At 44.6% G+C, this 26,356-nt stretch overlaps 2 protein-coding genes and 1 long non-coding RNA gene across 5 annotated transcripts in view; 1 reads left to right on the top strand and 2 right to left on the bottom strand.

The window, feature by feature from the left end:
• NISCH (nischarin) overlaps positions 1-14,316 on the bottom strand; it is a 28,977-nt gene extending 14,661 nt beyond the window's left edge. For all 3 annotated transcript variants that reach the window (XR_004499186.1, XR_004499187.1, XM_015641190.2), the window contains exons 1-6: positions 14,135-14,316; positions 8,601-8,684; positions 7,686-7,868; positions 4,356-4,404; positions 2,567-2,730; positions 1,111-1,206 (exon numbers count right to left, since the gene is read on the bottom strand). Coding sequence is in view for 1 of the 3 variants with exons in the window: in XM_015641190.2 (XP_015496676.2) it covers positions 1,111-1,206; positions 2,567-2,730; positions 4,356-4,404; positions 7,686-7,868; positions 8,601-8,684; positions 14,135-14,221 (663 nt within the window). In the remaining 2 variants the exon portion in view is untranslated. The remainder of the gene's footprint in view (positions 1-1,110; positions 1,207-2,566; positions 2,731-4,355; positions 4,405-7,685; positions 7,869-8,600; positions 8,685-14,134) is intronic.
• Positions 14,317-18,874: 4,558 nt separating this feature from the next.
• Positions 18,875-25,158, top strand: TNNC1 (troponin C1, slow skeletal and cardiac type). Its single transcript, XM_015641209.2, has 6 exons — positions 18,875-18,979; positions 22,406-22,436; positions 22,752-22,898; positions 24,074-24,188; positions 24,296-24,432; positions 25,047-25,158. Exons 1-6 carry the CDS (start codon positions 18,956-18,958, stop codon positions 25,076-25,078), a joined length of 486 nt encoding a protein of 161 aa, XP_015496695.1. The 5' UTR covers positions 18,875-18,955; the 3' UTR covers positions 25,079-25,158.
• LOC117245040 lies at positions 18,927-22,420 on the bottom strand. Its single transcript, XR_004499182.1, has 2 exons — positions 20,450-22,420; positions 18,927-20,330 (listed from the first exon to the last, which is right to left on the bottom strand). It is a non-coding gene; the product is annotated as an uncharacterized LOC117245040 (long non-coding RNA).
• Positions 25,159-26,356: the final 1,198 nt, after the last annotated feature.

Genomic DNA, 26,356 nt, shown 5'->3' on the forward strand with positions numbered 1-26,356 from the left:
ACAATATAACTTTGTAGCCAGCTAATTACCACTAAGTTTAAGATGACAAAGTCTCTTTTTGTAGCTCAATTTGAAACATTACTGAAAATCTGCTACACCTTCTGTCCACTTCCTTCTCTGCAGACAGTCAAACATGTTGTGTAACCATAAGAACTGGCACATTTGCTGGTGTATCAGGGAAACCACACTGAACTGACAGAGCTCTTTCCATTCCTGAAAAAATTCTTCCTAAATGATCGCTATTAATTTTTGGACAGTGTTTATTTGGGATGAAAGTGTTCATCTTGTACCAGTCAATCCAAAACCTTTCATGAACGTACAATTTCAAAACACTTCAAGAGCTAGAATCTTTTTCCCCCACATTCATGCTCACAGAAAAGGGGAAAAATTAATACAATTCTGCAATAGCCTCTCTGCTGTGTTTGAGTCTCTCACTCTACAGCCTATTGTAGTTTCTTTCCCACACGAGAATGACAATAAATCACTGGCTTCAGAAATACACTTCAGTTCTCAACTAACAACTGTCTCAGACCAATGAGACAATAGCATTCATGTACTAGAAAAAATACAGCATCCAGCAAAAGTGCACAGACTACAGACTGCATGACAAAACTAGATATTCTCTCTCTCTCTGGAAAGACTTGAAGTGGACAAGAAAGAGCAATGAAAAAAAAATCTGTAAATTATCAAGCAAGCAGCTCTACACCCAAAAGTGCACTTTCACAAATTTAATGCCAGAACATTTCTGCAAATACTTGATGTACTTTTTTTTCCAAATAAAAAGAACTTTGTAATAAGGGATTCTACTATAACCACTTGTTAGTTCTTTAAGACAGTGGAAAGGCACTCAGGTGTAGGTTTTGTATGAATACTGGAAATAATTTTTTCTTGAAAACCACATAGTGCAAGCTCTTCTAATTTAAATAGTGCGTCTTTATTTCCAAAACTTGTGAAAAAACATTGTTTCACAAATGAAACCGTCATCCTAAACTCTGTATTCCCCCATTCCAGCAGCAAATCAAAGCAGAGAATCACCAGTTCTGAGATATATGCAGCAGGCCTGGCATTTGCAGAGCACCTATGAATTTATGAGCAGTATCTCAGCCCTACCTCTATTTGATGAAGTGACTTGAAAATAGACAGATCAAAAGGCAAGAGATGCTCCTGAATGTTACTGGTTCCAAAAGGTCCCCCTGTTCCGGTGACCTGGTATTTAAGACATTAAAGAACTGAGTTAGTGCACACAATCCAACTTGTTCACATTCCAGTCCTGTACAGGCAATGGCCCAAGGGCAGTGGCTTGGAAAGACAGCCAAAGTTCCAACCAATTTTTCAACTATGGAATGATTCATGACACTTGCAGGCTAACTCTTCAGGAAAACAGATACTAGTTACTCCAGCTAAGTCTACTGAACTTGAAGTGCCACCTTGTGCTTGCATTCTGTAGCACATGGGGCATGCAAAAAGCAATACCAATAGGTAAGGCTGACCAAGGCTCCATTCTCAGCTGAAAATCAGAGTTACATTCACTGAAAACAATTTTCTTGAAACCTGTGAACCCTCCAAGTCAGCACAGTTTTTAATTCCAGTACAAGGGATGAAGTTCAAGCCATTGAAAGATGGGTTTGAAGAAAACAAGCATTACACTGATACACATCAATAAAAATATATCTGGTATTTCCATATGGCCATAGGAATCTGGCCTCAGAGCATGTCAGCAGCATAAAAAGCAGGTGGCTTCATTTATGTTTGCTGTGAATAGGATTTGGAGAGAAAACTTGAAAGGTTTTCTCTGGTTTTATGTATCATACAAGCTCTGAATGTGCCCACTCACAAGCATTCAGAAGAGCCAGAAATTCTTCAGATGGTGATTTTTCTAAACAATAAGCTCTTCTCCAGCCAGAAAATCCTCCCTTTAGAGGATTATACACAAAGGATGACAAAGGCAACTGAGAAGCCCCAGAAACAGCAGCACAGCTGTGGTTTTGCTTCCCCTGATCCACCATTTGATTTCAGCTTTGAACACTTGACCAATTAAAAGTGTGTTCATTCATGATATAAAGGGGCTAAAATGAGTTTTTGAGTCATAGCAAGTAGTGTTGAAATTACTCAGGAAAGTCTAATTCACTTATTTGGTAGGAAAAAAAAAGGTCAAATTGTCTCCTGACAAAAACTATCTGTTCTGAGGTCATTTTACATTTATTCTGAAGTGGCATTTTAGCTAGAAATTCAGGGCCATCTATGAAACTGAGGTTCTTTTTAGGGCTTTATTTTTAACTTCCAGATGCAGTCAGACAGTGAGAACGAGGGCAACATTTATATAGATGCACATATTCACAGGTGTTCATATACACTGGCCTACCCATAGTGCCTGCAAAGAGAGCAAGGTTTAAGAATTCAATATTTATTGCTTTAGCCATCCCTACTGGCACCCAGCAAGATTCCATGGCTGCATCTATACAAAGGACACTGCTGCAAAGAGCACATCACACAGCAAGCACCTTGGCTGGAGGACAACATGAATTGAAGGTTGGCAGCATAACCACCCATTTAACACTGAGCTCACCTTCAGATACTTGAGTCTACAAGTGAAATCCAGAATATGCCCTAGATCTGTTTTGGCATCTCCATTAGCACAGGTAGGTTTGCCCTGCAGCAGCTGCTGAGTGACAGCATACAACTGCAAGGGCCTGATGGTGAAGACTTCTCCAGCCATTAGGAGCTGCTCTCCTGAAAAACAGAGTAGCTTAGGATCAAACATAATGCTGCAAGAGTTCCACAAGGATAAATGGTACATGGAAAATGTAATGATACACGTTTGTCATTTATACAAGATAAAAATTGAGGTAGCAAGATAATTTTTTTTAACACCAAAATAATTCAGTTTATATATATATATATATATAAGTGGGCACTCATCATACAGGCCCAAAGTTCCTAATGCAACTAATGGCAAATTTCCCTCAATCTTCACTGGAATCAAAGTTCCCTTGTATATTATAAGAGTTACAAAACTTTTTCTGAGCTATCTCTAAGTTAATAGCAGTTAGGTTTTTCTATTCAGAAAACACAGTACCTGCTATCTAAAATACAGACCTAAGATCTTTTGCTATGCTGCCTAAATGCAGAACTGTAGTAAATGTGTTTTTTGGAAAGTATGGGGATTTTCTGCATGCTAGTACCAAAGCAAATGCCCAGAACAGAAAATGCCTTATCTAATTATAATTTCACAATCCAATTTAACAGAAGGAACAGCAGGAAGCAGTGTATAAAAGCCTTTCTGAAGGCACCGTAAGCTCAATGTAGGCTACAGCAGCTGGAACACACACATGGAATAAGTATCTTTCTTCCTTTTAGGGACACCAGTTTGATTTCATGGACAAGAAATAATAATTTTGTGATAAGCAGAGTTCTCAGAAATGCTCTGAGGAGTAAAATTCCCTTCAGCTTCAGTGGGAGCAAGTCCAAGAGTCCAGCTGCACATGCATTACTGGGAGGTTACACTAATACAGAGCAGCCAGTGACGCATCAACAATTCTCATATCAGTGAGACTGTAGGCACTAGAAAACCAGCAAAGATTTCTTCACAAGCTTCCTTAAGATATTCCAGAATTCGCTGAACAGACTCTCTGAGGTGGCTTCACCTAAAGATAATTTTCTGCCAGAAGAATCTGAAATGGCATTGCTGAAACATACTTCACCTATCATGCCTACCATGCCTCAGCCAACTGGAATTATACAGTAGCATCTTGCATGTCCTTCAAAACAAAAATAGCAGGGATTAATCCTTTCACATGCCTCCTGCTGTTCATGGAGCAGCTGGAGCTGTTGTAGTTACAGTAAGAGCATTTCATTTTCATCTGCCAGCCTCAGAAAAGCACACCCTCAAATTAACTGACCAGAAGGTCTCCTGTTTCCTGAATTCTGGAAGAATAATATTTAGATAGGTAAAGTAATCTCTTGCATTTAACACACAGACTATCAGGACTCACTGACACCAAGCTTCCTGACAGGTTACACTAAAGCACATTGAGACAGAGGGCTTAGCAAAAGCTCCTGATCACCCCTGCCACATCCTATCCCTCAAGGACAAACTAGGAGGCCCTTTTCAAAACATAAATTCATCAATTTCTTGTTTCCGACAGTGGCTGCAAGGCTGTTGCAGCTCCTCACAAAATACAGCTTGAATTAAAGTGCAAGCAGCAAGAAAAAGACAAAAAGAAAGAAGGGGAGAAAAAGTATCAGTCAGATATGGAAGACCAGACCTCCTATTGTCTGGAGGTAAAATATGAAAGGTATGTGAATGCACAAACATAGAGGAAAACCTTCCTGGATAAATACTGCAAATTCCTTACCTTTGTGAAAGAGCTCTTCAGCCAATGCAGCAGTGATCCCATTGATCTCCTGCAAACAATAAACCATTGCAATCAAGTGTTATTTACATACTTATGGTTCCAATTTTTCAATTTGTTCCTTTAGTGAAGTACTAAATTATCCAAAAAAGTAACCTTTTTTGCTGTGGTAGAGGACTGATTTTTTTTAAACTGAAACCAGGGGTGACTGTTTCACAGATTTCTTTGTAACTTGAAAATACTTCATAAAAATAAGTTGAAATAGTTTAATTTAATATGATTTTCACTTCAAAGATGAAAGACAGTGAACTACATTAAAATAATCCTATCCTGCACACATTTAAAAGGGGAAGCAACAACATTAGCCCAACTTAGAAGATGGCTCTATTTTTAAGAAAATATTACAAGTGTAGTGTTCTTCAAATTCTAACATTAAGACTATTCTAATGCCTCAAGCACTCAACGTTTCCTCAGAATATCACTAACACTGAGAAAGCTTTAGACTAACAGGTCTACAGAGAAAAAAGTGATACAAATAGTAAGTAGTCTTCTGGGCTTCAACTCTACTATGCAAACCCCTCCTTTTCTCATCATCCCTCTTCCCCCTCCTGGACCCACCCAGGTGCTCAACCTCTATTCCTGGCACTGACAACTCCAGCATGAAAGGCTGATAACTCTCAGTGAATGGATCTGTACTTTCTAAATCTGCAGGTGCACAAAGATCAGTATTTCTCATCTGGGCACACCTCTCTCCACAAAAAGCAAATGTTCTGTGCAAATCCAGAAATAGCTCTGAGCACTTCCAACAGCTCCCTTTCAAAGGCCCACAAAAAGAACAAAATAAAACTGTTTGTGAGGGTGAAGCTTCCCCTAGACAAACATCTCATTTTAAGGTAGCTGCAAAGTATAAACAGATATTATGGATCATCACCACATGAATATTTCATGACTTTACTTTGCTGACAAATACCTCATGATTCATAACAAGGGAATACATCCACAGGACATCTGCAGCAGACAGCTCAGCTCATTTGATGAGGCAAGGATTTTAGAACATCACATTCTCAGTGAAACTGAAACCCCGTTCACTAAGGATGAACAAAGCCTCCATGCCATAGTTTTGAAAACAACAAGCTCAAAGCTGTATTCCAAACAAAATTAAACAATTCTGATTCGCATTTGAATAAGCCAATTACACTCATCTGGCAAGCACAGACTTAATTGAAAACTCTACTCTGTATCTCTTTTTTCATCTGGGACACAGAGCCAAAATTTTTTTCTATGTTTATAATTGGAACAAGATTATGACTTAGACTGTTCAGTGACTAGCAGGCAAAAAAAGGAACTCTATTCCTCTATCAGATCTACAAGAGACTTCTGTCTTAGCTATAACTACTTAAATACATCACACCCACAGAAGTCCACTGTTTGCAGGTGTCTCTGAACAGCAGTTTGTGGGTACTCAATGCTTTTCCTGCAAAACCTCCTATATGTAAGTTAACAAACCAAATTTTCTAAGATGACAAAGACCATGCAACAAAATAAGCATCCCCACATCACTGCAGAAATCCTTTTCAAGGTCAGAGTAACCATAAGGTTCCACATTGCTGCCACACGCAACTGTTTTTCTTTGCTAGGCTGTACCCATGAACAACTAAATGCTTTAGAATGAGTTTAATGTATCTATGGCTGGTATTTCTACTCCATTTTGTTCTATTAATCTAGGAAATAAAATTAAATAATCCTTACTGGAAATACTACAAAAGAAGAATAGACAAAAATATTGTAGCCTTCCTACATGAATTAATGAGGCAATATCAGGGACTATAAAGGCTTCAGCATGTACATGGGTTTTCTGGTAATGAAGATATTTTAAAAGATCAAAGTTCTGCAGAAAGGTCATTTTTTCCAGTAGAATTACTGTGGTAAATATTTAGCTTTTCTCTTGAATAATTAACACTTTTTTGGTAAATATTTGAAAGTATTCTAAAGTTCAAAGCAAAAAACAATTGAGTTTACAACTAAGTCAGATCCCCCTAAAGCAAAGAAATGCAGATTAAGCAACATCTTTGCTCTTAATATCTAACAGCAGTTTAGAAACAGGGAAGCACTCATATCCAAATACTGCTAGCTCTCTGGAAAAACAAAAAAGATTACATTACAAGAGGAAAAAATAGTCCTTCTGAGAAATAAGTCAGGGGATAGGAAGAACTGCCTACATAAAAACCATGTGGAAGTTACAACACTGAAACTTTAATGAAACAGATGTCATTTACAAGGGAGAGCAGGCACAGAACAGAAAAATGATGCAACTTGCTGATCACTGGAATTTTGATCTATTTGAACAGAATTCTCCCTACATTGCCAGACATTTTTAATAAATTTAAAACCTCAAATCCATTTCAGAGGGCTTGATAGTTACAAATCTGTGCTTCTCTCTCAAGTCTGGAGGGCAATAGCAACACTGTGGAATAAACTTTCTGCTGTTTTTATCTAAGAAACTCTGAAGTCTCACCAGCATAATTATGTTCATTCCCTTCCCTCATTAGTCATCTCGACACTAAACCAGGCATTCCTTTGTTGCTAAAACTTAATTAACACCTAATGGATCACTTGTGACCAATTTCTGAAGCTTTTCTATGAAACCATGGAGGGCCTTCTCAAAACAACCCACCCCAAAGCGATTACTGATTCTTCTTTCCATTCAGTTCTCCAGTGCTTTTGTCTCTTTATGAAATTCATTCACCCCCTTACAACATGATGCTGTAAAAAAGCCAAATTACACACAAGAGATGAACAAATTGCAACCTGAACATGAGATCAACTAATTGCTTCTTGCTTCAAGTACCCTTTACCGTAACATTCTGTCTGCTGGAGCTATTTCTCCAAAGGCCACTCCATCATTGTGCCTCCACAGACAAGCATCATTTTTCTTCATTTGGGCTACTGGAAACTGTTTCAGTGTGAACCACAGCTCCAACCATTAGCCACTAAGTAGGGGTTGTGGATCCATTATGCAATGATCATTTGAGAGCCAGCACTTTTGACTTCAGCCTAACCAATTCAGCCTCACATTTGTTCACAGCTTCCAACTCTCCTGCCAGCATTTATTTTCTCTTCTTAGAGTCTCTGCCCACACTACTTCCCAGCACAGTGTCTACTGCAATAAAAAGTGGTGTCAAAAATCTTAAAAATATGCTTTGTTATAGTGTGAAAAATGTTGAAAATGAACCATTTCAGCAAATTCATGAAGATTCCACAGAATTCTCTCCAAGTCAGAGAACTAGGGAAAGACACTCAAGCCTCTATTCAAACACTAAAAACATAACTTACATATAAATGAAAGTGTAAGAAGTGTGACAAAACTTTTGGTGCAGTAACAGGGAACTTGAGCAGCAGAGTTTGCAGGTAGATCTCCAGTTCCTTTTGTCTTTTCTCCACAAGGCTTTTGGAATTTTTTCCAATGATCTTCTTTGGAGGTAACAGATTTTTATCTATTTTCTTCTCTGAAACAAGCTACAAGACAAAGACCAGAGTTAATACCTGACACGCCACCTGAACTTAAAGAAAAGATGCAATGGAACATATTAGGTACATGTTGCCAGATCCTGGGAAGATCCAAAAATAAAATTACTTCAGTAAATTTAGCTACTGCCTTCAAAGTATTAGGTATATTCAGAAAGAACATTTTGTCATGGAATGATCAGTGTTTAATAAGTGTCTGCTCAAAAAAGCACTCATAGCACCAGGGCAGAATGTAACAAATGTGATAAAGCAACAAAGTAACCAGTGCATTTCTGAGAAAGCAGAACACTCTTGAACAAAGTACACTTTTCCTGATTTTTATTTGTTTTTTTATCAGCAATGGTTGGTAACTATCCCATGCTACTTTAAGGACATTTTTATCATCCACCCTGATGAGACTTTGGTCACCAAATCAGCTGATCATAAACATCCTTCTTAGCAAAAAGTTCAATGACTCCAGCTGGAACTGTCCCCTCTTGATGCAGCTTCCACCCAAGGCTAAAGTTGTCCAGGTCAACCTTACCCAGCTCAAGAGGGGAGTGTAACAGGGGCAAGTAATAATGTTCCCACTAAAAGGACTTAGTCTGCAGTTCAGATGGCATCTGAAAGATCATCTCTCTCTTTACCAAAGAGAGAAATTATGTAAACCATTTCGTAAAACAGAACTACAAGAACTGTACCGTTTTGTAAGAGATCAAGGTCACAGTTTTTAACATTCTTTACCTTTTCATGCAGGTCATGGAAATCACTGTAACGATGTTTGACTGTCCACTGATGATTGCCAACACTGACCTGAATAATGTACACCTGAAAAGACAAAATTCAAGTAAGGATATTGCAAAACATTTGCTTCAAAAAGAAGCTGACTGTGAGACCTGCTGGTAGATGGAGCACTGTAAGGTGGATCTATATTCTGCAAGAATCAGAACTAAGGAAATGCAAACCCCAGCTCTGAGGTGCCTTTGCTTTGTGGGATTCCTGATCTCACTCACGAGGGTGCTCCACAACAAGAACATGCAGATGATGCCTCAGTGTGAAGCAATGGCTTTGAAACCCAAAGGTTAACAACCAAGGGCTCTAAGCTACTTCTTTTTCTAAAAGTTCTTGCTAACTGAAGTTGGTATACAAAGCTACCCACAAGCCTGAGACAGCAGCTTCCCTTCTTCCACCTACCAAGTTCCACAATGGGCAGAGGAACTTGGCATCCTACTGTCACTTCAGTTAATCAGAAATCTGGAGCTTAACCCTTGAGAAAACTGAACAAACCCTTTGGTTGGGTGGATGCTATTTTATTCCTTTTAGGGTAAAAAGCACACAAAACATCTTCCTGAAGAGTTACTATGCCCAAATAATCACTACAATTATCTAAAGCAGCTCAACATCTCCTAACACAAAACTAAGTATTTTTAGCCATGAATGTAACCAAAGATTTTCATTCTAGGTGACTTTCTGGATTGAACAGTACTGGTTTTGCAGGAAACTCAGCCTGTCTTTAGATATGCCAGAAACAAGCCATCCCAAAGACATTTTAAAGGTACAAGATAAAACACAAGCAGAAAATAAAAAAGGCTCTACAAAACCAGTTCCACAGCTACTTGAAAACAACAAATTAAATAAACTATATTATCCAATTCAACTATACTCTTTGGAGAAAACAACAACTTATAATCAAATCTTGAAAGCATTTAATACAGTTGAGAACTTGCTTACTACCACAGATCACCCAGAGCTGACTCATAGCTGCTATGAGGATGATACACATCTAGTTGCTAAACCCACTTGAGAAAACAAAAAGCATCAACAGTTTCAATCTGTTCCAGTTTTCACTTACTGCAAGTACACAGCAGCACAATGTCAAACATTAAATAGAATACCACCTGCATTTTAGAAGATGAACTATAGTTCATGGCAGTTTTATTTTTGTAAGCATTTGACACTGGCTCACTGAACAAAACCCAAGCCCTACAGAGAAGCAAACCAAGATGTCTGACTAGTGCACACAGTGAATGACACATCAGTGCTGGGATGAGCACTGGAAACACAGAAGGATGCCCACACAGAATTATGGACTCAGTTAAGGCCTGTACCTGCTCTCCTGTCATGTTCTGTTGGGAAAGAGCAGATCAGGATTAACCACTGTGCACTAGTGATAAACCAGAACAGGAATGACACCAGCATTCAAGAGCACCTCATAACCCTGAGGAAAACGAGAGACTCAAAGAAACTAAACTTAGAAGTAAAGAAGTACTACATTTATAAGCCATCATAAAAATACCAGTTCTTTTGAAAAGCTGACTGTGCTAAACTATGGCAGAGCAAGCAGCACATCTAAATGGAATGCACTTTGAGTACACAAGGCATGAAACCTCAGACTAGACACTGGAAACTCAGTAACCTCACGTGTTCCAGCTGACAACTCACCAGGTGAGCAAGGAAACCCCTTGTCTCTGTATAAAACACAGAGTAAATTTGTAATAAAGGTTTAATATTCTTTTGCTGAAATGGTAAGCACTGACCACTTCTAGAAACACAGCACTTAGTGAAATGTCTGTTTGGGAAAGCACCTGTTAAAGTGAGTGTTTGCATGCACTGATACAATTCGTTAAGTTAAGTCTTTAAAGAGCTATAGCTTTTCCCATCTAGAAGGCAGCCAGAGCAGGCAGTACATATTTACCCCCCAAACAGCATCAGTATGCAGAGACAGCAACTGATTTCACATCAATCCACAAGCTACCATTATCCTGAAGAATAAATATATAAATGCAATATGCTGATGTGCATATTAAGACTTATCTTAATATAGAAACAAATATTTTTAAAGCAAAAAATCCCCTTAGATATCTTACTGTTTTAGGAGCTTAAGTTCATCATCAACAAATTTTGAGTGCACTAATACAACAAGGCTGACAGCTTAAGCTAAGGTTGTCCAAGGGCTGCCTGTCACACCAAGTGCTAAAGGAATACAAGGACAAATGATGACATCCTCACACTGCACTTTCTTGCAGACATAAATAAATACACCATGTGAAATCCCCACCCATCCTTACATCACAAACTGCATTTCTATTGAACTAAAACACAAAACCCCTTCCTTTCACAGGATTTCCTCCTCCACCTGTCTTTACCAAACCCTTCTGTATAGAAAGTTTTGTCCATCTTTCTATAAATCAGTTATTTTGGTTATGTTCTACTTTGTAAAGTGTTTAGTGTATTTGCAGTGCTGTATATTTTCTTTTTTTTTTCCAAGCAAGCCACTACAAGCTCTTTTCAGTTAAGAGCTCATACCACAAAACAGCATCCCTTCATCTTCCTAAATACTGAGGGATGAAAGACCTACTAAACATTTTTAAACCAGCTGTAAAATGAACAACAGCAATTCCAGACTGTTTTTTGTTCACTTCCTAGACACAGTACAAAAACCTGCCCACCTCGCTTAACATGGAGAACTTGCATTTCTAGTGTGTCTCATCCCACTGCACATGCTTCAGTACTGTAAAAAACCCAAACAACTCAAGGCTTAAATGACAGAGCTCTCCACAGGAAGCCTGGGACACAGGTGTGACTACAGCCAGTAGGTCCCAAATTCCAGAGCAGTGATGCAGCCACATCTCCTCCTCCCTGCCTCATCAAGTAGGCAGACAATTTACACTCATTCAAGGAAGCAAAAGCATATTCCTTAAACACCAAAGTTAGTATTTATGTTAAAAACAGCTGCAAAAAACAGGAAAAGCAGGAAGGCAATTTTAAGCCAAACAAATGCATAGTAGGAAACAAATGAAGCAGTGACAGCCTTGAGGCCTTCTATTCAAAACCAGTCTTCAGTCAGCATTAGCTGGACCAGCACACTCACTAGAAACATCCTGTAGAAGGTGTAGAAGGCTCATACCTTCCTAACCCAACAGAAAATATATCAACCAGTGCAGGATTTTTTCCTGCTGGATTTATCCATATCTTGCCTTTCAGGCTAAAAACTCCAACAAGAATCACATTTTTGAAAGTACTTTCAATGTTACACAGAACTGTGGGCCTCCCTAATATATTCTACAGGATCTAATATCACAACTGTCAGATAAATGTCTTTACAGCCCCTTCTACTGAGACTGAGCTCTGAAATACTGAGTACACCAGGAAGCTCATATGCCACTGGAAAAAAAAACTCTTTTAAAAACAAGGATGCAAATAGGATCACTGCCACCTGACCACATGGTAATAGATGAAGATGCAGGCTGCTACAGCTGTACTTCCTTTCTTACCTTTACCAGATTTGACTGGCTTTTACACCAATTAACAATCTGGTGCAGGTCTTTGTCATGTCCTTAAGCAGCTCTCAACTAATTATGAACATTAAATACAAGATATTTTTTTCAAAAAATTTTCACCCTGTTATGAATTTTGTAAAACTTCTGCTTTCATTTAAAGATCTATTTCCACATTTCTAATGGCTTGGACTTGTCTCATAAAAGCTGACAGCAACCTTGGAGTCCTGCTAACAGCTTCAGGTTTACACATAGGCAAGCTTAGTACCAACATGCCCTCAACAATGCAGCAAGAGAATCAGTGGCAGACCTTGCCTTTCATACACTGTATTTTTAAAGCTCCCAAGAAAAATGGCATTAAAGTAGCATGGTATTTCCATAACCACTAAAGAAAGAAATCTAGTCTTGAAAAAATAAGCTTCCCTGGGCTTAGCTACAGCAGCTTAAAATGCTATCCTCAACTATCAGCTGATTAGATGATCACTACCTGCAGAGTTACACACCTGAACTCCAGGTCTATCTAGAATATTAATGGCATTACCAAAGGGTGGTCCTACCACAGCACTTGTCTGCAGGCTGAAGCAGCAGAGGAGCTCCTGTTTCACCTCCTGCACCATAACTTCCAGAGGGATAAGAGGGCAGATGACACTGATATTTTCTCAACTGAATGCACTTGATTTTCTCATTCACTGGTATTGCATAATACTGATGGAAATTCTCAACATCAGCACTGCTGAGTTTTGGTTCACACCTGACATGGAAGTTTCCAGTCCCCAAGCCACAGGTCTCACTGGGCCTCTCGGCTGACTGAGGGATGAGCCACATCCTAACGCACCCTCAGTCACACCTCAACAGCAGTGGTGCCATTTCTGAGAATACACATCATGTAACTAAGAGAATGAGCTCAGGCACTTCTCAAGAATTCATTTCAAGCTTGTAGCAAACTCCTTCACTGAATGCTCCATATGTTTTTGCCTTTTAATATGACCACCTGAAAGTCATTCCCACAATCCTGTTTCAAGGGTCATCACCTGGGAAGGAGTTAGCTCTTCATGTGCCACAGCTGAGTAAAGCTCTGTCCTATTAACAACTCAGAAGCCACTCTCCTGTTGCTCTGTTTTCCCTTTACAGAGGGAAATCGTTAAGTGTTACTTGTATCCATCACACAACTTTCCAAATACTGCCTTTCCAAACCATTACTCCCATTTTCCTTTTCTTTCCCACAGCAGAAAGCCTAATGTAATCCATGTGCATTCTAGCGGAAGAAGGTCTTTCAAATCACAAGAAAATAAGGCAGAAGGAGAAAACATTTTTTTTTAGTTATATAACTAGAGAGTGGTATGCTCGAGACATTTTCTATCTGCAGTTATACTGAGGTTTGTTTTAGGATGAGCTTCTTCCTGAAAAACAGACCAATTAACTCTCGGTAGAATGTGACTAGATAAAAAACAAGTTATCCATCAAAAGCTTCATTCCTTCCCCAAATGAAAACACCGCTGGCAATTTTTTTTTTTTTTTTTGGTGAGGTAAGAGAAAACTGGTCTATCCTAAGTCATCCGATTTCCTCTGGAAATCAGATCAGAGGGTTTTTTTACGATACTTCCATGCGAAGGAAAGATTTCCTGCTTTGTTTAGTCCAGCTTTGGAAGCTATGCTTACTCGATAGCAATCTTCCATAAACATACGCACATACACATAGATATGTACGGGCAAGAACATGACATTTGCTCACGAAGCCTCCGCCTCTCCCAAAGGACCTACGCGGAGCTCGGGGCCGCTTTTCCCGGCTGAGCCCGGCTCCCACGCGGCTCCTTATCCTGAAGCCCCTCGGAAACTTGTGCCAAAGGTTCCACTCCCTCCACAGCGTGGGCACAGCTCCGGCCGGGCGCTGCTGCCCGATGCAGCCCTGCCTCACCGGCTCCCCCGGCACGGCTGAGGCGGAGGGCTCGCTGCCCACATCCCCGCTGCCCTCACGTCCCGCACGGCCTCCCCGCTCCGTACCGTGTATGTCTCCACCAGCTCGGAGCCCAGGACTCGGGCCTCCCGCGGGGGCTCCTCGCCGTCCTCGCCTCCCGCCGCCGCCTCCATGTCGCCGGGAGAAGCGCCGGGGCGCAGCCGCTCAGGCCGTCACGGCTCCCCCGCGGCCGCCGCCACCCGCACCCGCCGCCCGCCCGGCCCGCACCGCCGCCGCCGCCATCTTGGCTCGACCCCCTCAGGGTGCGGCGCGCCCCGCCCGCGCCGCTTTATGGGCACCTGGGGCGGGGCTCGTGCGGGGGCGGGGCCAGTGCGGGGCGGGGCCCGTGTAGGGGCGGGACTTGCGGAGCTCGGGGGTGGGGCTTAGGCTCTCTGGACGCGCATGCGCGCTAGCTGTGCCCGGGGGGCGTCGGGCAGTGCGGTGCAATGCAAACGCATAGAATCCAATGGAATAGAATCCGATCCAATGGAATCCCACGGAACAGAATCCAATCCAATGCAATCCAATGGAATCCCACGGAATAGAATCCAATCCAATGGAATCCCACGGAATAGAATCCAATCCAATGCAATCCCATGGAATAGAATCCAGTCCAATGCAATCCAATGCTGTCCAATTCAATACAGTGCAATGCAACGCAGTCCAGTGCAATCCAATGAACCCAACCCAGCCCAATCCAGTGCAATCCAGTGGGATGCAATCCCTGCAGTGCAGACCTGCTGAGGGCCATCCCAGCGCTGTGGTTGTGACACTGTCCCAGCTGCTGGCAGCCCCTGGTACCTGCCTGTGGCCACCGAGGGCTGCTGGAGGCTGGGACACTGTCACACCAGGCTGAGGTGCCACGGCAGTGATTCTGTGACAGGGCTGCCTGGTGCCACCCCAAAAACAGGGCTGAGGAGCTGGGCTGGTGGGCCAGACCTCAGCAATGAGCCCAGAGTTAATTCAGGGTGTTGTTTGGGGTGATTTACTGACAGCACAGACTCTACTTTCACCGTCCCACTGAGCACGGGGAAGTGTTTCAAGCCTGTGCACACTAAAGGATCTTGTCAAGAACTTGTAACAGAAGTGGAGAATTTGAAAGATGGCAAGCAAACCTCCTCAGCCTTTTCCCCTGAGCTGAACCTGAGTCGCCCTGAGGGGGATTCATACTGTGGCAACCTTTCTGACAGGCTCAGTGTGCACCCCAGGAACAGAAAATTGCAGGAGAAATGACATAATGAGTTTCTTTTGGAGTACCTGAGTGTATTAAGATTGAGGGGTTATCTAGAAAGATTATGTTTTGGCAGAAGGATGCATCAAGCATCCATCAAGGCTTTGATATATACTCTGTGCTATATTACAGAGGGATTATGTTTTGGACCATCAAGTCAAGGAGATTTTGTTACAAAGTAACTTCCAGCAAAATGAAAGCAACATCTTCCTTATGCTGCTTAAGAGAGGATGCAATTAGCTCATTATGGTGTCATTAATTACAAAAGTGCAAATGCCCTGGCTGGATGTGTGGAGCTGCAGGAGCAATGCTGGTGTCTTGCAGATGCCACCAGGACTGTGGTGGCAGATAAAGAAACACACCTCTGCAAGCAGAACTGGGAAAACCCATTCTGGGGTTTTTTCACTGAAAAATGTTTTCCTTTGGTCAGGATGCAGCCGAAGGATCATGTGTACAAAGACAAAACACAGAGTACAGGCAGCCCAACTGGGAATTTCTAATGCTGTCCCAGCATCAGGAACTGCTGCTGAGCTCAGCCTCTCCACGAGATAATAACTGGGTTTGGAGAGCAATTTTAATTAAGCTTCGTCTGAATGTCCCATCCCCTTAATTAAATAACAATTTGCAGCCCTGGCGTGGCTGTCGGGTTTGATCAGTGCCTGTCTCCTCCTCCTAAAGCAGTTCCTGCCTGCAGGCACAACAGTGGCTCGTGGTGTGACAGCCCTGCCCTGGCTCTCAGAGAGGAGGAAACGACAGGAGCAATGTGGCTGGGGAAGGGGAAAAATGGACCTTCCCTCAGCTAAAATGTTCAGAGTAGGGTTCAGGAAGCCATAAATTAAAGAATTTTGCCATTGTTGGAACTGGACTGTCTCAGGGCCATGTGTCCAAGGCAGGGAAGGGGGATGCTGGAGGATTTTGCTGCAGTTTGGAGCCATGACACAGCCCAAGGAGCCCTGCAGACATCCCTGATCTCAAAATTGCAACTTAGTTGGGCTTTTGCCTTTTATTTCTTTATATTTGACCTCAAGAATGCCTCAGCTAGCTTTGCAGTGGGTTACAGCTGATTGGAAATGAGAACCTGAAATGAAGTTTTGGAGGAAAAAAGCTCAGTAAAGCTTTCCAGTTGTCTTGATAGCTTGTAGTGACTGACAAGTGGGACAGCATGTCAGGATGCAGCTGGAGCCAACAGGCTGTACCTGACCTCAGCGACAGCCGGTGTGTCACCGAGCCAGCCATGCCCAGATTAAGGGCACTTGTGCTGGCAGCCCTCCTCGGGCTATAGATAGCCACACTCCCTCTCTGCCATGGGGCTCACGTGAGGAAGCAAAGGAAGCAGCAGGAGAGGGTGGTTTTCCCTCAGAGCACCCCATCCCTGCAGTGGCCACCCCCAGGGTTTTGCGTGGCAGAGGCTCTGGGTTTCCCTACAAAACCCCAATTCCCAATTCTTCTGTAAGCAAACAAGTTAGGAGATCCAGGGGGATGCTGGAAGCTTTGTCTCCAGGCAGCCGGCGGGGAGGCAGGGGTTGGCATGATGCCACTCGCCTGCGCCTCCTTCCCTGGGAGGAACGTCACCTCCCTCTGCCAGATGGGATTTCATCCTGTCCTCTGGGCTCAGCTCTGTTTTGTAAGTCCCTGCTCACATCAGATGTTCGCAGAAGTGCAGCTTTCCCATGCCAGTGTGTAGGGTGGCAGTGGCCCAGATTTCCCCTCTCGAAGCACACAGAGACCCTTCCTCCACATCCCAACCTGAATTTCATCCCAGATCTCTCCAGCAGATCTTTTAAAGGCAATGTCAGAGCCCCCCCTCCTGTGCTACATTTACCCTAAATATATTCTGACGCAGCTCAGGGGCTGTTTTCAGGGTGACTCAGAGCCATCACTTCCCAGGATGGAGGGACAGGGCCAGGCGTGATTCCTCAGCCCCTGCCCTGGTGCCTGGTAGAGCTGACACCTGCCACCCCACTGTCTCTGCAGTAAATCCCAAGTGGGGAGAAGCAGCCAGGGCTGGGGCTTGCCTTGGGGCAGCACTTCTTTGGGAAGGTCTCTCTGGGGTTTCCCAGGAGGTTTTGGGTGATGGTTTGGTTCTGGGGGACAGCAAGTCTCCCATCTCAGCCTGTGCCCTCACCTAAGATCAGGTTCCAATGCCCTTCAACAAAATAACTACTTCCCTCTGCCACTTTTCTGACTTTTGTGTGTTAAAGGCAACCAAAATATTAAATACATTCAAATTAGGAAGACTAACTGCTTCAAAAATCAATTCCTTAAATGTAACAATTTTCCTTTTTATTCCATCTGCTACCCCTATGCTGAGCAGAGGCAGGGCTGGGCAGCCTGGACAAATCAAGGCCAGTAGGTGCCCAGAAGGCCACAGTTCCTACCAGGCTCTGCAGTGAGTTAATCTTTCAGGACTCAAAAACTGGGAGGATGTGATGTGGGGATGGCTTTGTCCTCACCTGCATCCCCACTTTGTGCTGACACCACCTAGCTCCCTGCTTAATGCTGCCTTGGCTTGGACATTCCATAGGGACTGCAGCATGATTCCTCTTCAGGGGGCATTTTTGGAAAAGATGGAAACTAACAGTTGCATTAATTGCACTTTCAGTTTTGCAAACTAATTCTTAAATGAAGCAGCTGGAGGTGAGACTGCCACCCTGAAGTGTCAGAGCTCTCTGGACACAAGAGGGAGTCCTGAATCATTAAAAAAAAGAGGTTTGTCTTGGGTTGCTGTGGATTAAAACACTTTTCACTGCACTGAGAAAAGTGCTCATCACTTGGAGGCCTTTGGCATGTTTTGCTCTCCACCATGGCGTGGTAGATCTGTGATAAATCCACAGTAAATCCAGGAATGTGGAATTTAGCCATTTGCAGTGGGGACAGGTCAGCTTGCTGGCTGGGTGAAGGGAATCATGATTTCCTAAAGGGCTGGCAATTATCCCTGTAATCAAACAGAGTTGATACATCCATTTTGACAGCTAATCCCCACATTTTGCAGCCCCAGCTGAAAACAGAAGACTGGGGCAAAGCTCCATCTGTCTCCACACTTCTCTCGATGGCGCTGGGACCGCATGTACCCCACCCCCTGCTCCTTACCTGCCCGCCCATGGCATCGGCCCCAGCTGCAAGTCCCCCGTGGATTTGGGAACATCCAGCAGAGGGGACGAGGGACCCTGACAACCCCTGTTCCCAGGGATATTTGCTGCTGGACAGGGATATTTTGGGACGTATGCCTTTCCCGTAATTCCCAATTCTGTTTGGCACGGTATAATCTTTCTAACGCAGCTTCCAGGGGGGAACACAGTGGAGGTGGAGGTGACACGATGGCACGGGTCCAGTCAGGACAGCCAAGAACCGCGATACATCAGCGATTTCGGCAGGTCCTGCTGAAAAGCGGTGGCTTGATCCCACAACAAAGTCACGAGGAAACCTCCAGCTGCCGCCGAGCGGGGCTGGCCCCGGACGTGCCCCCATCCCAAGGCACGCAGGGGAGGCATTCCTGGGGGGCCGGGCATGCGGGGCTGCCGTGGGCTGGGCCCGGCCCCCGGGGCCCGCACCCCCTCCCTATATCAGCCGTGCCCGCGGGGCAGCGCCGGCAGAGTGACCGTGACAGCCCCCGGCCCCTCGCCCACCCGCTCCAGCCATGGATGACATTTATAAGGCAGCGGTGAGTGTCTCCCCTTGGGGCTGTGGGATGGGGAGGGGAGTCTGAAATGACTCTAGGGATTTCTGTCGTACGTTCCCCGAAGCTGCAGTAGCAATAATTCAGTGGAGAAATGGAAGTGAGAAATAATTATATGGCAGCAACTTTTAGTCAACATCCTCATCCAGGACACAGACCCTGCCTTCTCATGGCTCTGGAAGTTTCACACTCCTCTTACAAGTGTGAAACTCTCAACCTGCTGTTTAATTATTTACAATGACCCCCTGGTTCACCACTGTAAAGCAGGGAGATGGCTCCTAGGTGAAGCTATAAATCTCAATAAAACCTGCATGGCATAGGAGATGACTCTTGGCTTTAGCTCAGACAAAGCAGAGAAAGATTTCCCAGGAAATAAATATTAAATTCAAATAATAACATTATGGGTTAAAACTCACCCTCTTCTTTCTGATGCTTTACAACTCTGCCATTGCTATGTTTCCCCCTTCCTTAACTGAATATTTTTCAGGGAGATTTTAGAAAACCCATGTTTTTTTTCTCAGTTATTTCCAAACCTCCTCCTCTGCTTTGCTGCTCCTGGTCTGTGATGTGCAGAATCGAGAATGTGAGCTATGCCCTGAGGAACTTGGAGCACCCTTAGGCTATTTTAACTTCCCCAGCTGCATGCTGTGCTCACTGTGTAAACCCAAACTATTTGGTCTGTAATAAGAATACAGCATTATTCTGTAACATAGACAGACATAGAGATGTCTGAGTGGAATAAGGATGAAAATAGATTCTGGCTTGTGTGGATTGCTATTGCATCCATAACTGGATTTACAGTAAGAGCTTTTTGGTGCTTTTCCCCCCTTAAACATACAGCTGATCAAATTTGATTTTAAGTTAAGAGCACAAAAAAAGCATCATACAAGTCTTATAATTATTCCAAGGTTTTTAGAGGGAAGGAATATAGTCCTTGGAGGTAAATTGAAGAAAAAAAACCCCAATGCTCACACATCCCCTGTCAGCCTTGAACCTCGGGGAATGGAACCCCTGTAGTGATCCTGATAGTGTGAAAAGGTCCTCCAACCAACACCTTCAAACAGGAGAAAAATGGAACCTGTAAAATCAAAGAAAACACAGGCCTTTCTAATTAAGGTTTTTAGTTAAATATGTTCCCTGTGACTCAAGGCACACCCTCTTTCCTCTTTGCTAGGGACCGAATGCCCATTAATTAGGTAAATGTAGGGTTTGAGTCTTGGGCATTAACTCCCAACACCTTTACAGAGGCAAAACAAGTCCAAGCCAGGCACAGCTGAGACAAACAGCACTTTTGTGGATCTATTTCCCACCATTTTGACTGTAAGAAAGCATTTTCCTGTGAAAAAAAAAAAAATAAAAAATTAACAACTTCAGTTTCCCCTGTCTGACTTCAAATGTAACCATGGGATGGAGAGGAGAGCTGATAGAAGTAAAATACAGCAGATTTGGCCTTACCATGGCTGCTGCTGTGTTGTGAGCTTGGAGCTTGCCTTCTCACAGTCAGAAAAACCTGTTCCTGGAACGATGTGGAGGGAAAAGAGGAATAAGGCAGCAAACAGCACCCATACCTGGAGTGAACTATGAACAGCTCAAGAGACATCTCTGTAACAAAAATGTCACTCTATAGCAACAATGCATTGTATTTATATATACCACATCTATCACTTCAGTACTCGAGGAGGCTTCAAAAGTGAATAGTTGTATATTTTCTGCATGCTGATAGCATATATTAATATTACATTCATGCCAAATCCCCTACGTGCAGCCAGAGAACCCAATGGATTTTCATCTTACCCACTCATGCCTAGATAAGGGTGTGCAAACGCAAAGCTATTTTGGGAATATTTTTAGGCTCTGTTAAGTGGTGCCCAGAACAGTGCCAGGGACAAGTGTCCAGATAAAGGGCTGCAAGGATAAATACCAAAGCCTGGGAACAATCGGGGAGCTCATCTTTATCTCCAGCACCTCTCTCAGCCAGGCTTATAAATAGCGACTGCGCCAAGAGTGTTGTGTTACAGAGCAGGACGTGGCTGTGGCCATCGTGGTGGTGGCTGCCCTTGCTCTGCCCAAACAATGTCTACAGAGGTCCAGCAGCTGCCTGCCTGCCTTCATCACTGCCAGAAACACTCTGGGCTTGGGTTTCCTCCAGCAGCAGAGAAAAATCCTGCCATTTGTCAGAAAAATTTGTGACAAGTCCTCACTTCCCAGAGCATGGGGAGTGGGATAAAATGCTCTGCCTGCTTCCCACAGGCTCTGTCCCGCTAAGGAAAAGTACTTTTTTCTGCTTCTTGTTGCAAGCAGGAAGAACCAGCTGACTTTTGCAAAACCATTGTCCTCCAGGGAAAAAGAATCAGCTTTTGATCCAAGACAGTGCCACAACCCTGGGTTGTGGGGTTCTGCCCCCAAAAAAACATGGCAGGGATGGGTGTTGGGGGCCACTTGCATGGGGGCAGCAGCAAGGAGACTTTAGTGGGGTCAGACAGGGCAGGCATGGGGTCTGATCTGGCTGGGTCTAGAGAGGCTCTCAGCCAGCATAGGAAGGTGCTGTCATGGATGCTACCAAAGGGGCAGTTGGACATGGTGGTGAGGGCAGCAAGTTCAGCTAAGCAGTACCTGCAATGAAGCCAAAGAGAGAAATACACTTAAACAGGTATGGCACGGAGCTGATTGAATCCCCTTTGCTCTCATTTTTGTTTATCTTCATTAATTCATGGTGTCTAATAAGCTTCCACTGATGATCTGTGGGGATTGAATTAGGGCAGAGTCTGGGAACAGTCTGCCAGCCCATGGCAGCTAATGCCTGTTGGCTCCACAGGCTCCACATTTCTTCAGAGATTCCCAAAACAGGCTAAAGGGAATAGCAGCTCCCTTCAGAGCCAGATACCTTTGTAATAACACTGGCCCAGGTGGAAGCAGAGCAGTTCAGTTCTGGATAGTTAAGCATTAGTTAAGTTTCCTGAATCTAGGGCTGAAAAACAACTACTGGGGATAGTCTTGTCTACCTGTCCCTCCCTAGGGAACTCTCAAGCACATGTGAGCAGCCCTCAGCAGTGCAGCCATCCTGCAGTGAAACCTGCCAGCAACAAGAAATTATCCCCAAATGGTCGAGAGGCGTATTCTTTTCTCAGTGGGCTTTCCCTGCTTGTACAAAGGCTATTTCTGCCATGTATTAGCATCTACTACTCTAGAGAAGTAATGCTTGTTTCAAAGGAGAGACGAATAATTTTTTTAAGGGGAAGAATCTTTTAGACTACAAAAACTTGTGGTGTCGACCCCCTACTGGCTGTATATTCCCTGGTCTGTGAGGTTTGGCTGACCCTGGCAAAGGCTGTTGAACAAATAACGTTTCCTTTTAGCAATCAGTGATGCTGACAAAATTAAAATGACTTGGTGTCTGTGTTTTCCTTACAGGTTGAGCAGCTGACAGAAGAGCAAAAAAATGGTAGGTGCACCTTCAATCTGACACCACAGGCTAAAGTCAAGCTCCCCAGCCAGCAGCCCTGCCTGCCTCAGCAATAACACTCTGGAAAATGCTTTGGCCAGACTGGCCAAGGCAGGGCATGACCCAGGAATTCTGATCCACCAGCATTTCTAGCCAGGCAGTTTCTGTGGTGTGCCTGTCCCACAACACCATGCCTGGGCACTGCTGGGGCCCACAGGCAGGGGAGGCTGTGCCTGGGATGAGCCCCCTGCCTGCAGGTCGAGGTGCAGGGCAGGACCCCCTCACATCTTCTCACCCCTCTCTCTCTCTCTCCAGAGTTCAAGGCTGCCTTTGACATCTTCGTGCTGGGGGCAGAGGATGGATGCATCAGCACCAAGGAGCTGGGGAAGGTGATGAGGATGCTGGGGCAGAACCCCACCCCTGAGGAGCTGCAGGAGATGATAGATGAGGTGGATGAAGATGGTAAGAAGTTTGGGTTTCTTCCACTCTCCCAAGCACCATCCCCACATCTGGGGGTGTGGGAGCCATCTGTGCAGTTGTCAGGATCTGTGCTGGGGGCAGTCACAGCTGTGGGGTGCTACCTGCTGTGAATTCAGAGGACATTAAACACCCACAAAACCTCAGCATGGTTCCTTTAGGGAATTTCCAGGCAAAGAGAAACTATAGAAATTTCTATTCCCACAATGATCAGACTGCTTGAACTGATCTTGGGGGGTACTGTGAAATTGTACAGATCCTTTTAAAAAACAAAATATAGGCTGAATGTAGGAACTGCCATTTCAGAAATGCCACTTGGAGGCTTCTATCATCAAGAAAGTCTCTCACTGCTCAAGTGTGCACTCCCCCACATATCTGTCAATACTGATTAAATCAGTGTACTGATGATCACACGTAACAAAATCCACTGTGGGCATTCGGGCAGAAATACCACACCACGTAACTGGAAAATAAAAAAGCAGTTAAAAATCAGGCAAAAAAGGAAAGCACCTGAGTAATTGAAAACAACACTACTATACTGTGGGTGCAAAACCACACTGCATGAATATCTGCCTTCTGGAGCTTTCAATATTAATACCTAAATTAGATGGACAGGTATCTCCATAGCAGATATTTCCATTATTTGGTGCTTCCAGAAGAACTTTTGCCAAGGCAAAATGACTGTGAAAGGTAAAAATTCACTTACAAGGTCAGAGAAGGGCCTCAGTCACTTATTCCAGCATTTGAGAGCTGACTCTTGCTGCAGGGTTGCTTTTCTGAGTTTTGGCCCTTGGTTGCTGAAGGGAAGTGTGATCCCTCATTGGCATTGCCCATCCACCCCCCATAGCTCCGGTGATGGCTCCAGCTGGGATCCCCTTTCCTGCATTCCTCAAGCCCAGTATGAGAAGAGACTGCAGCATCAGACCTTATATTCTTCCAGTTGCCAGTTGTAGAGACACTGTCTGATGGCAGTCTTAGTTTTTAACTTAAACAATAACGGGTTTAACACCACCACATAAGGTTTTGTGGTTCGGAATGAATGTGGCTGTGCAGGGAAGCTGGGTGAGCTCATCTGGTGAAGCTGCTCATGGAGAAGTGTGAAGCTCAGTCATGGTCCTGGTGCTGACCAGCTGAGCCCAGAAAGTCCATTTTTCCCACAGGCAGTGGCACTGTGGACTTCGATGAGTTCCTGGTTATGATGGTCCGGTGTATGAAAGATGACAGCAAAGGGAAAACCGAAGAGGAGCTCTCAGACCTCTTCAGGATGTTTGATAAGTGAGAGCCATGAGCACAGTGTGGTGGGGTGCTGGGAGGGGTGCAGCCAGCCCGGGCCCCCTCCCCAGCAGCTCTGTCTGGTCCTGAGCTCTTCTGTCCTGGCACAGAAATGCTGATGGTTACATCGACCTCGAGGAGCTGAAGATCATGCTGCAGGCGACAGGAGAGACCATCACTGAGGATGACATAGAAGAACTGATGAAAGATGGGGACAAAAACAACGATGGCAGGATTGACTATGATGGTAGGAGTCTTTCCTGCATGTGGTTTGGTCACAAGCCCTTGGTCATCCCTTTGGGCAGCTCCCATGGTCTTGATTGCCTTCTCAGATAAGCATGAGCTCATGCAGGCAGTGCTGGGCAATACATCTGACAGGAACATGTGTGCACAGGGATGGGGGGGCTCTTACACTTGTGAAATGGGAGCATGGACCTGGGGCTGCCTTAACTGTTCCCTTGCTGCACTGAAGCACTGAGAGTTTTCACCAGCCCCCTCCTGCCCTCTTAATACAAGCACCATTTCTGAGGGGCTGTATCTTTGAATGAGATGTTAACAAAATGACCCCCAGACCATTTCTGAGCTGAGTCAGAGGCCGTGTCCCCCACCCCCAGCACTCACCTCAGTGTTTTGGTGGCAGCTGATGGTGACGCTGGGCTCCAGTGACATTTCCAGCAGGGGTCACAAGGAGTCCTCGCTCCAGTCAGAGGAACAGTAGCCATCCCCCCTTGGCCTCTCACGTATCATGAGGGTGGAAAAGGAGACAGGGCTGGGAAAAGCTGCCAAGAGCATACCTGGCACTTGTGAGGGCACTTGGGTCTCACCTCACACCTCTTGTCTCCAATGTCTTCCCCTTGGCAGAGTTCCTGGAGTTTATGAAGGGGGTTGAATAAATCTGAGGCCTGATGGACAGCTTGAATCTCCTAAACCCTCCAGCTCTGCATCTCATCTCCTTGACTAAGTCCCCTGGCTACCGGCATGAAGACTGAGTGCTGAGAAGGGTGGCCAGAGGGAAATAAAACCTGTTAATACCCAGTGCCTCAGCTGGTCATTCCTTGGAGCTTCAGTGACAGCTTCACCCCCGTTGTGTACTCATGATTAATGAAACCACTGCTGGGGGCTACTTCTGGCAAGGTGACATCACAGCTGGAGCTTTAAGCCTCCATGGATGTATTTTGCTGTCAGCCCAATGGCGAAGTGCATCCAACAGGGCCATGAGTGCTCAGTGGGGAGCTGCCATGTTCCATCTCCTCACCCCGCCATGGTGAGCAGGCTCAGGAGCTGGCACTGGTGCCTGCTGGTTTAACTGGAACATTGGCAGCATTTTAGCAATGAAATATGGATTAAAATCCACTTCAGCCATCACTGAAATCCATGTGCCAGGGACAGTCCCACTCCTCCCTACTCTCATCCTGGTTATCCTGGATAACATCCCCCTCCTCCTCCCCCACCAGCCTGACTGGCACGCTGTGATGCCAAAAGACCTCAGTTTGCTTTGGAAACGTGGATAAAAGCCATTGCTAAGCTGGACTGGATGCTCCTTCCTGTCTCTCCCAGCCTGGTGGGAGGCAGGGTGGGAGGTGGGAGTACTGGCCTCTCCTAGTCCTCCCACAGCCCTGGGTGGGAGCCTCACTACAAAAAATGAGTCACCAAATTTTCCCTGACAAATCACATTGATTTTGGTCGCTGAGAAATGCACAACCCCACTCTGGGTCTCAGCTCCCAGGCACAGGGTGACAGCAGGGCCAAGGAGCCGCGCTGTCCCCAGGGGCCCCGAGCACTGTCTCCTCTCATCCCAAGGAAGCGCGGCATTCCTGTGGCATTAGCAGCTCTCCCTGCACATAGCTGCCTCCTCCCATCAAATTACAGCCCCAGCACAACTCACACATTGCAGTCGTGTTGCTAAAGTCAATCGTTTACCCAAGCAAAATAAACATTGGCAGGGCAAGGCACGGGACTGTGTTGGTGCAAGCCACCCTCAGCCCTGGGTGGCCACACTGCTGGGCCAGCGCCCCAAGTCTGCTGGCTTGTCCTTCTGTTTTTCTTCCCCAAAGCAGATTTCCACCCCTCCCCTCCCCTTCTGTGGAAGTAACACCCTAAAGCAGCTGTGACACAACCTCATTCATAGCAATAATGAAATATTGCAATCTCATTTATAGCAATAATGAAAT

This window comes from Parus major, chromosome 12 (genome assembly GCF_001522545.3).
Source record: "Parus major isolate Abel chromosome 12, Parus_major1.1, whole genome shotgun sequence".
Classification (NCBI taxonomy): Eukaryota; Metazoa; Chordata; class Aves; order Passeriformes; family Paridae; genus Parus; species Parus major.

Coding starts and splice junctions, on each gene's coding strand:
- TNNC1 (XM_015641209.2), top strand. CDS start 18,956: ATGGATGACATTTATAAGGCAGCG. Junction 22,437..22,751: donor GACAGAAGAGCAAAAAAATG/GTAGGTGCACCT, acceptor CTCTCTCTCCAG/AGTTCAAGGCTGCCTTTGAC. Junction 24,433..25,046: donor TGGCAGGATTGACTATGATG/GTAGGAGTCTTT, acceptor TCCCCTTGGCAG/AGTTCCTGGAGTTTATGAAG.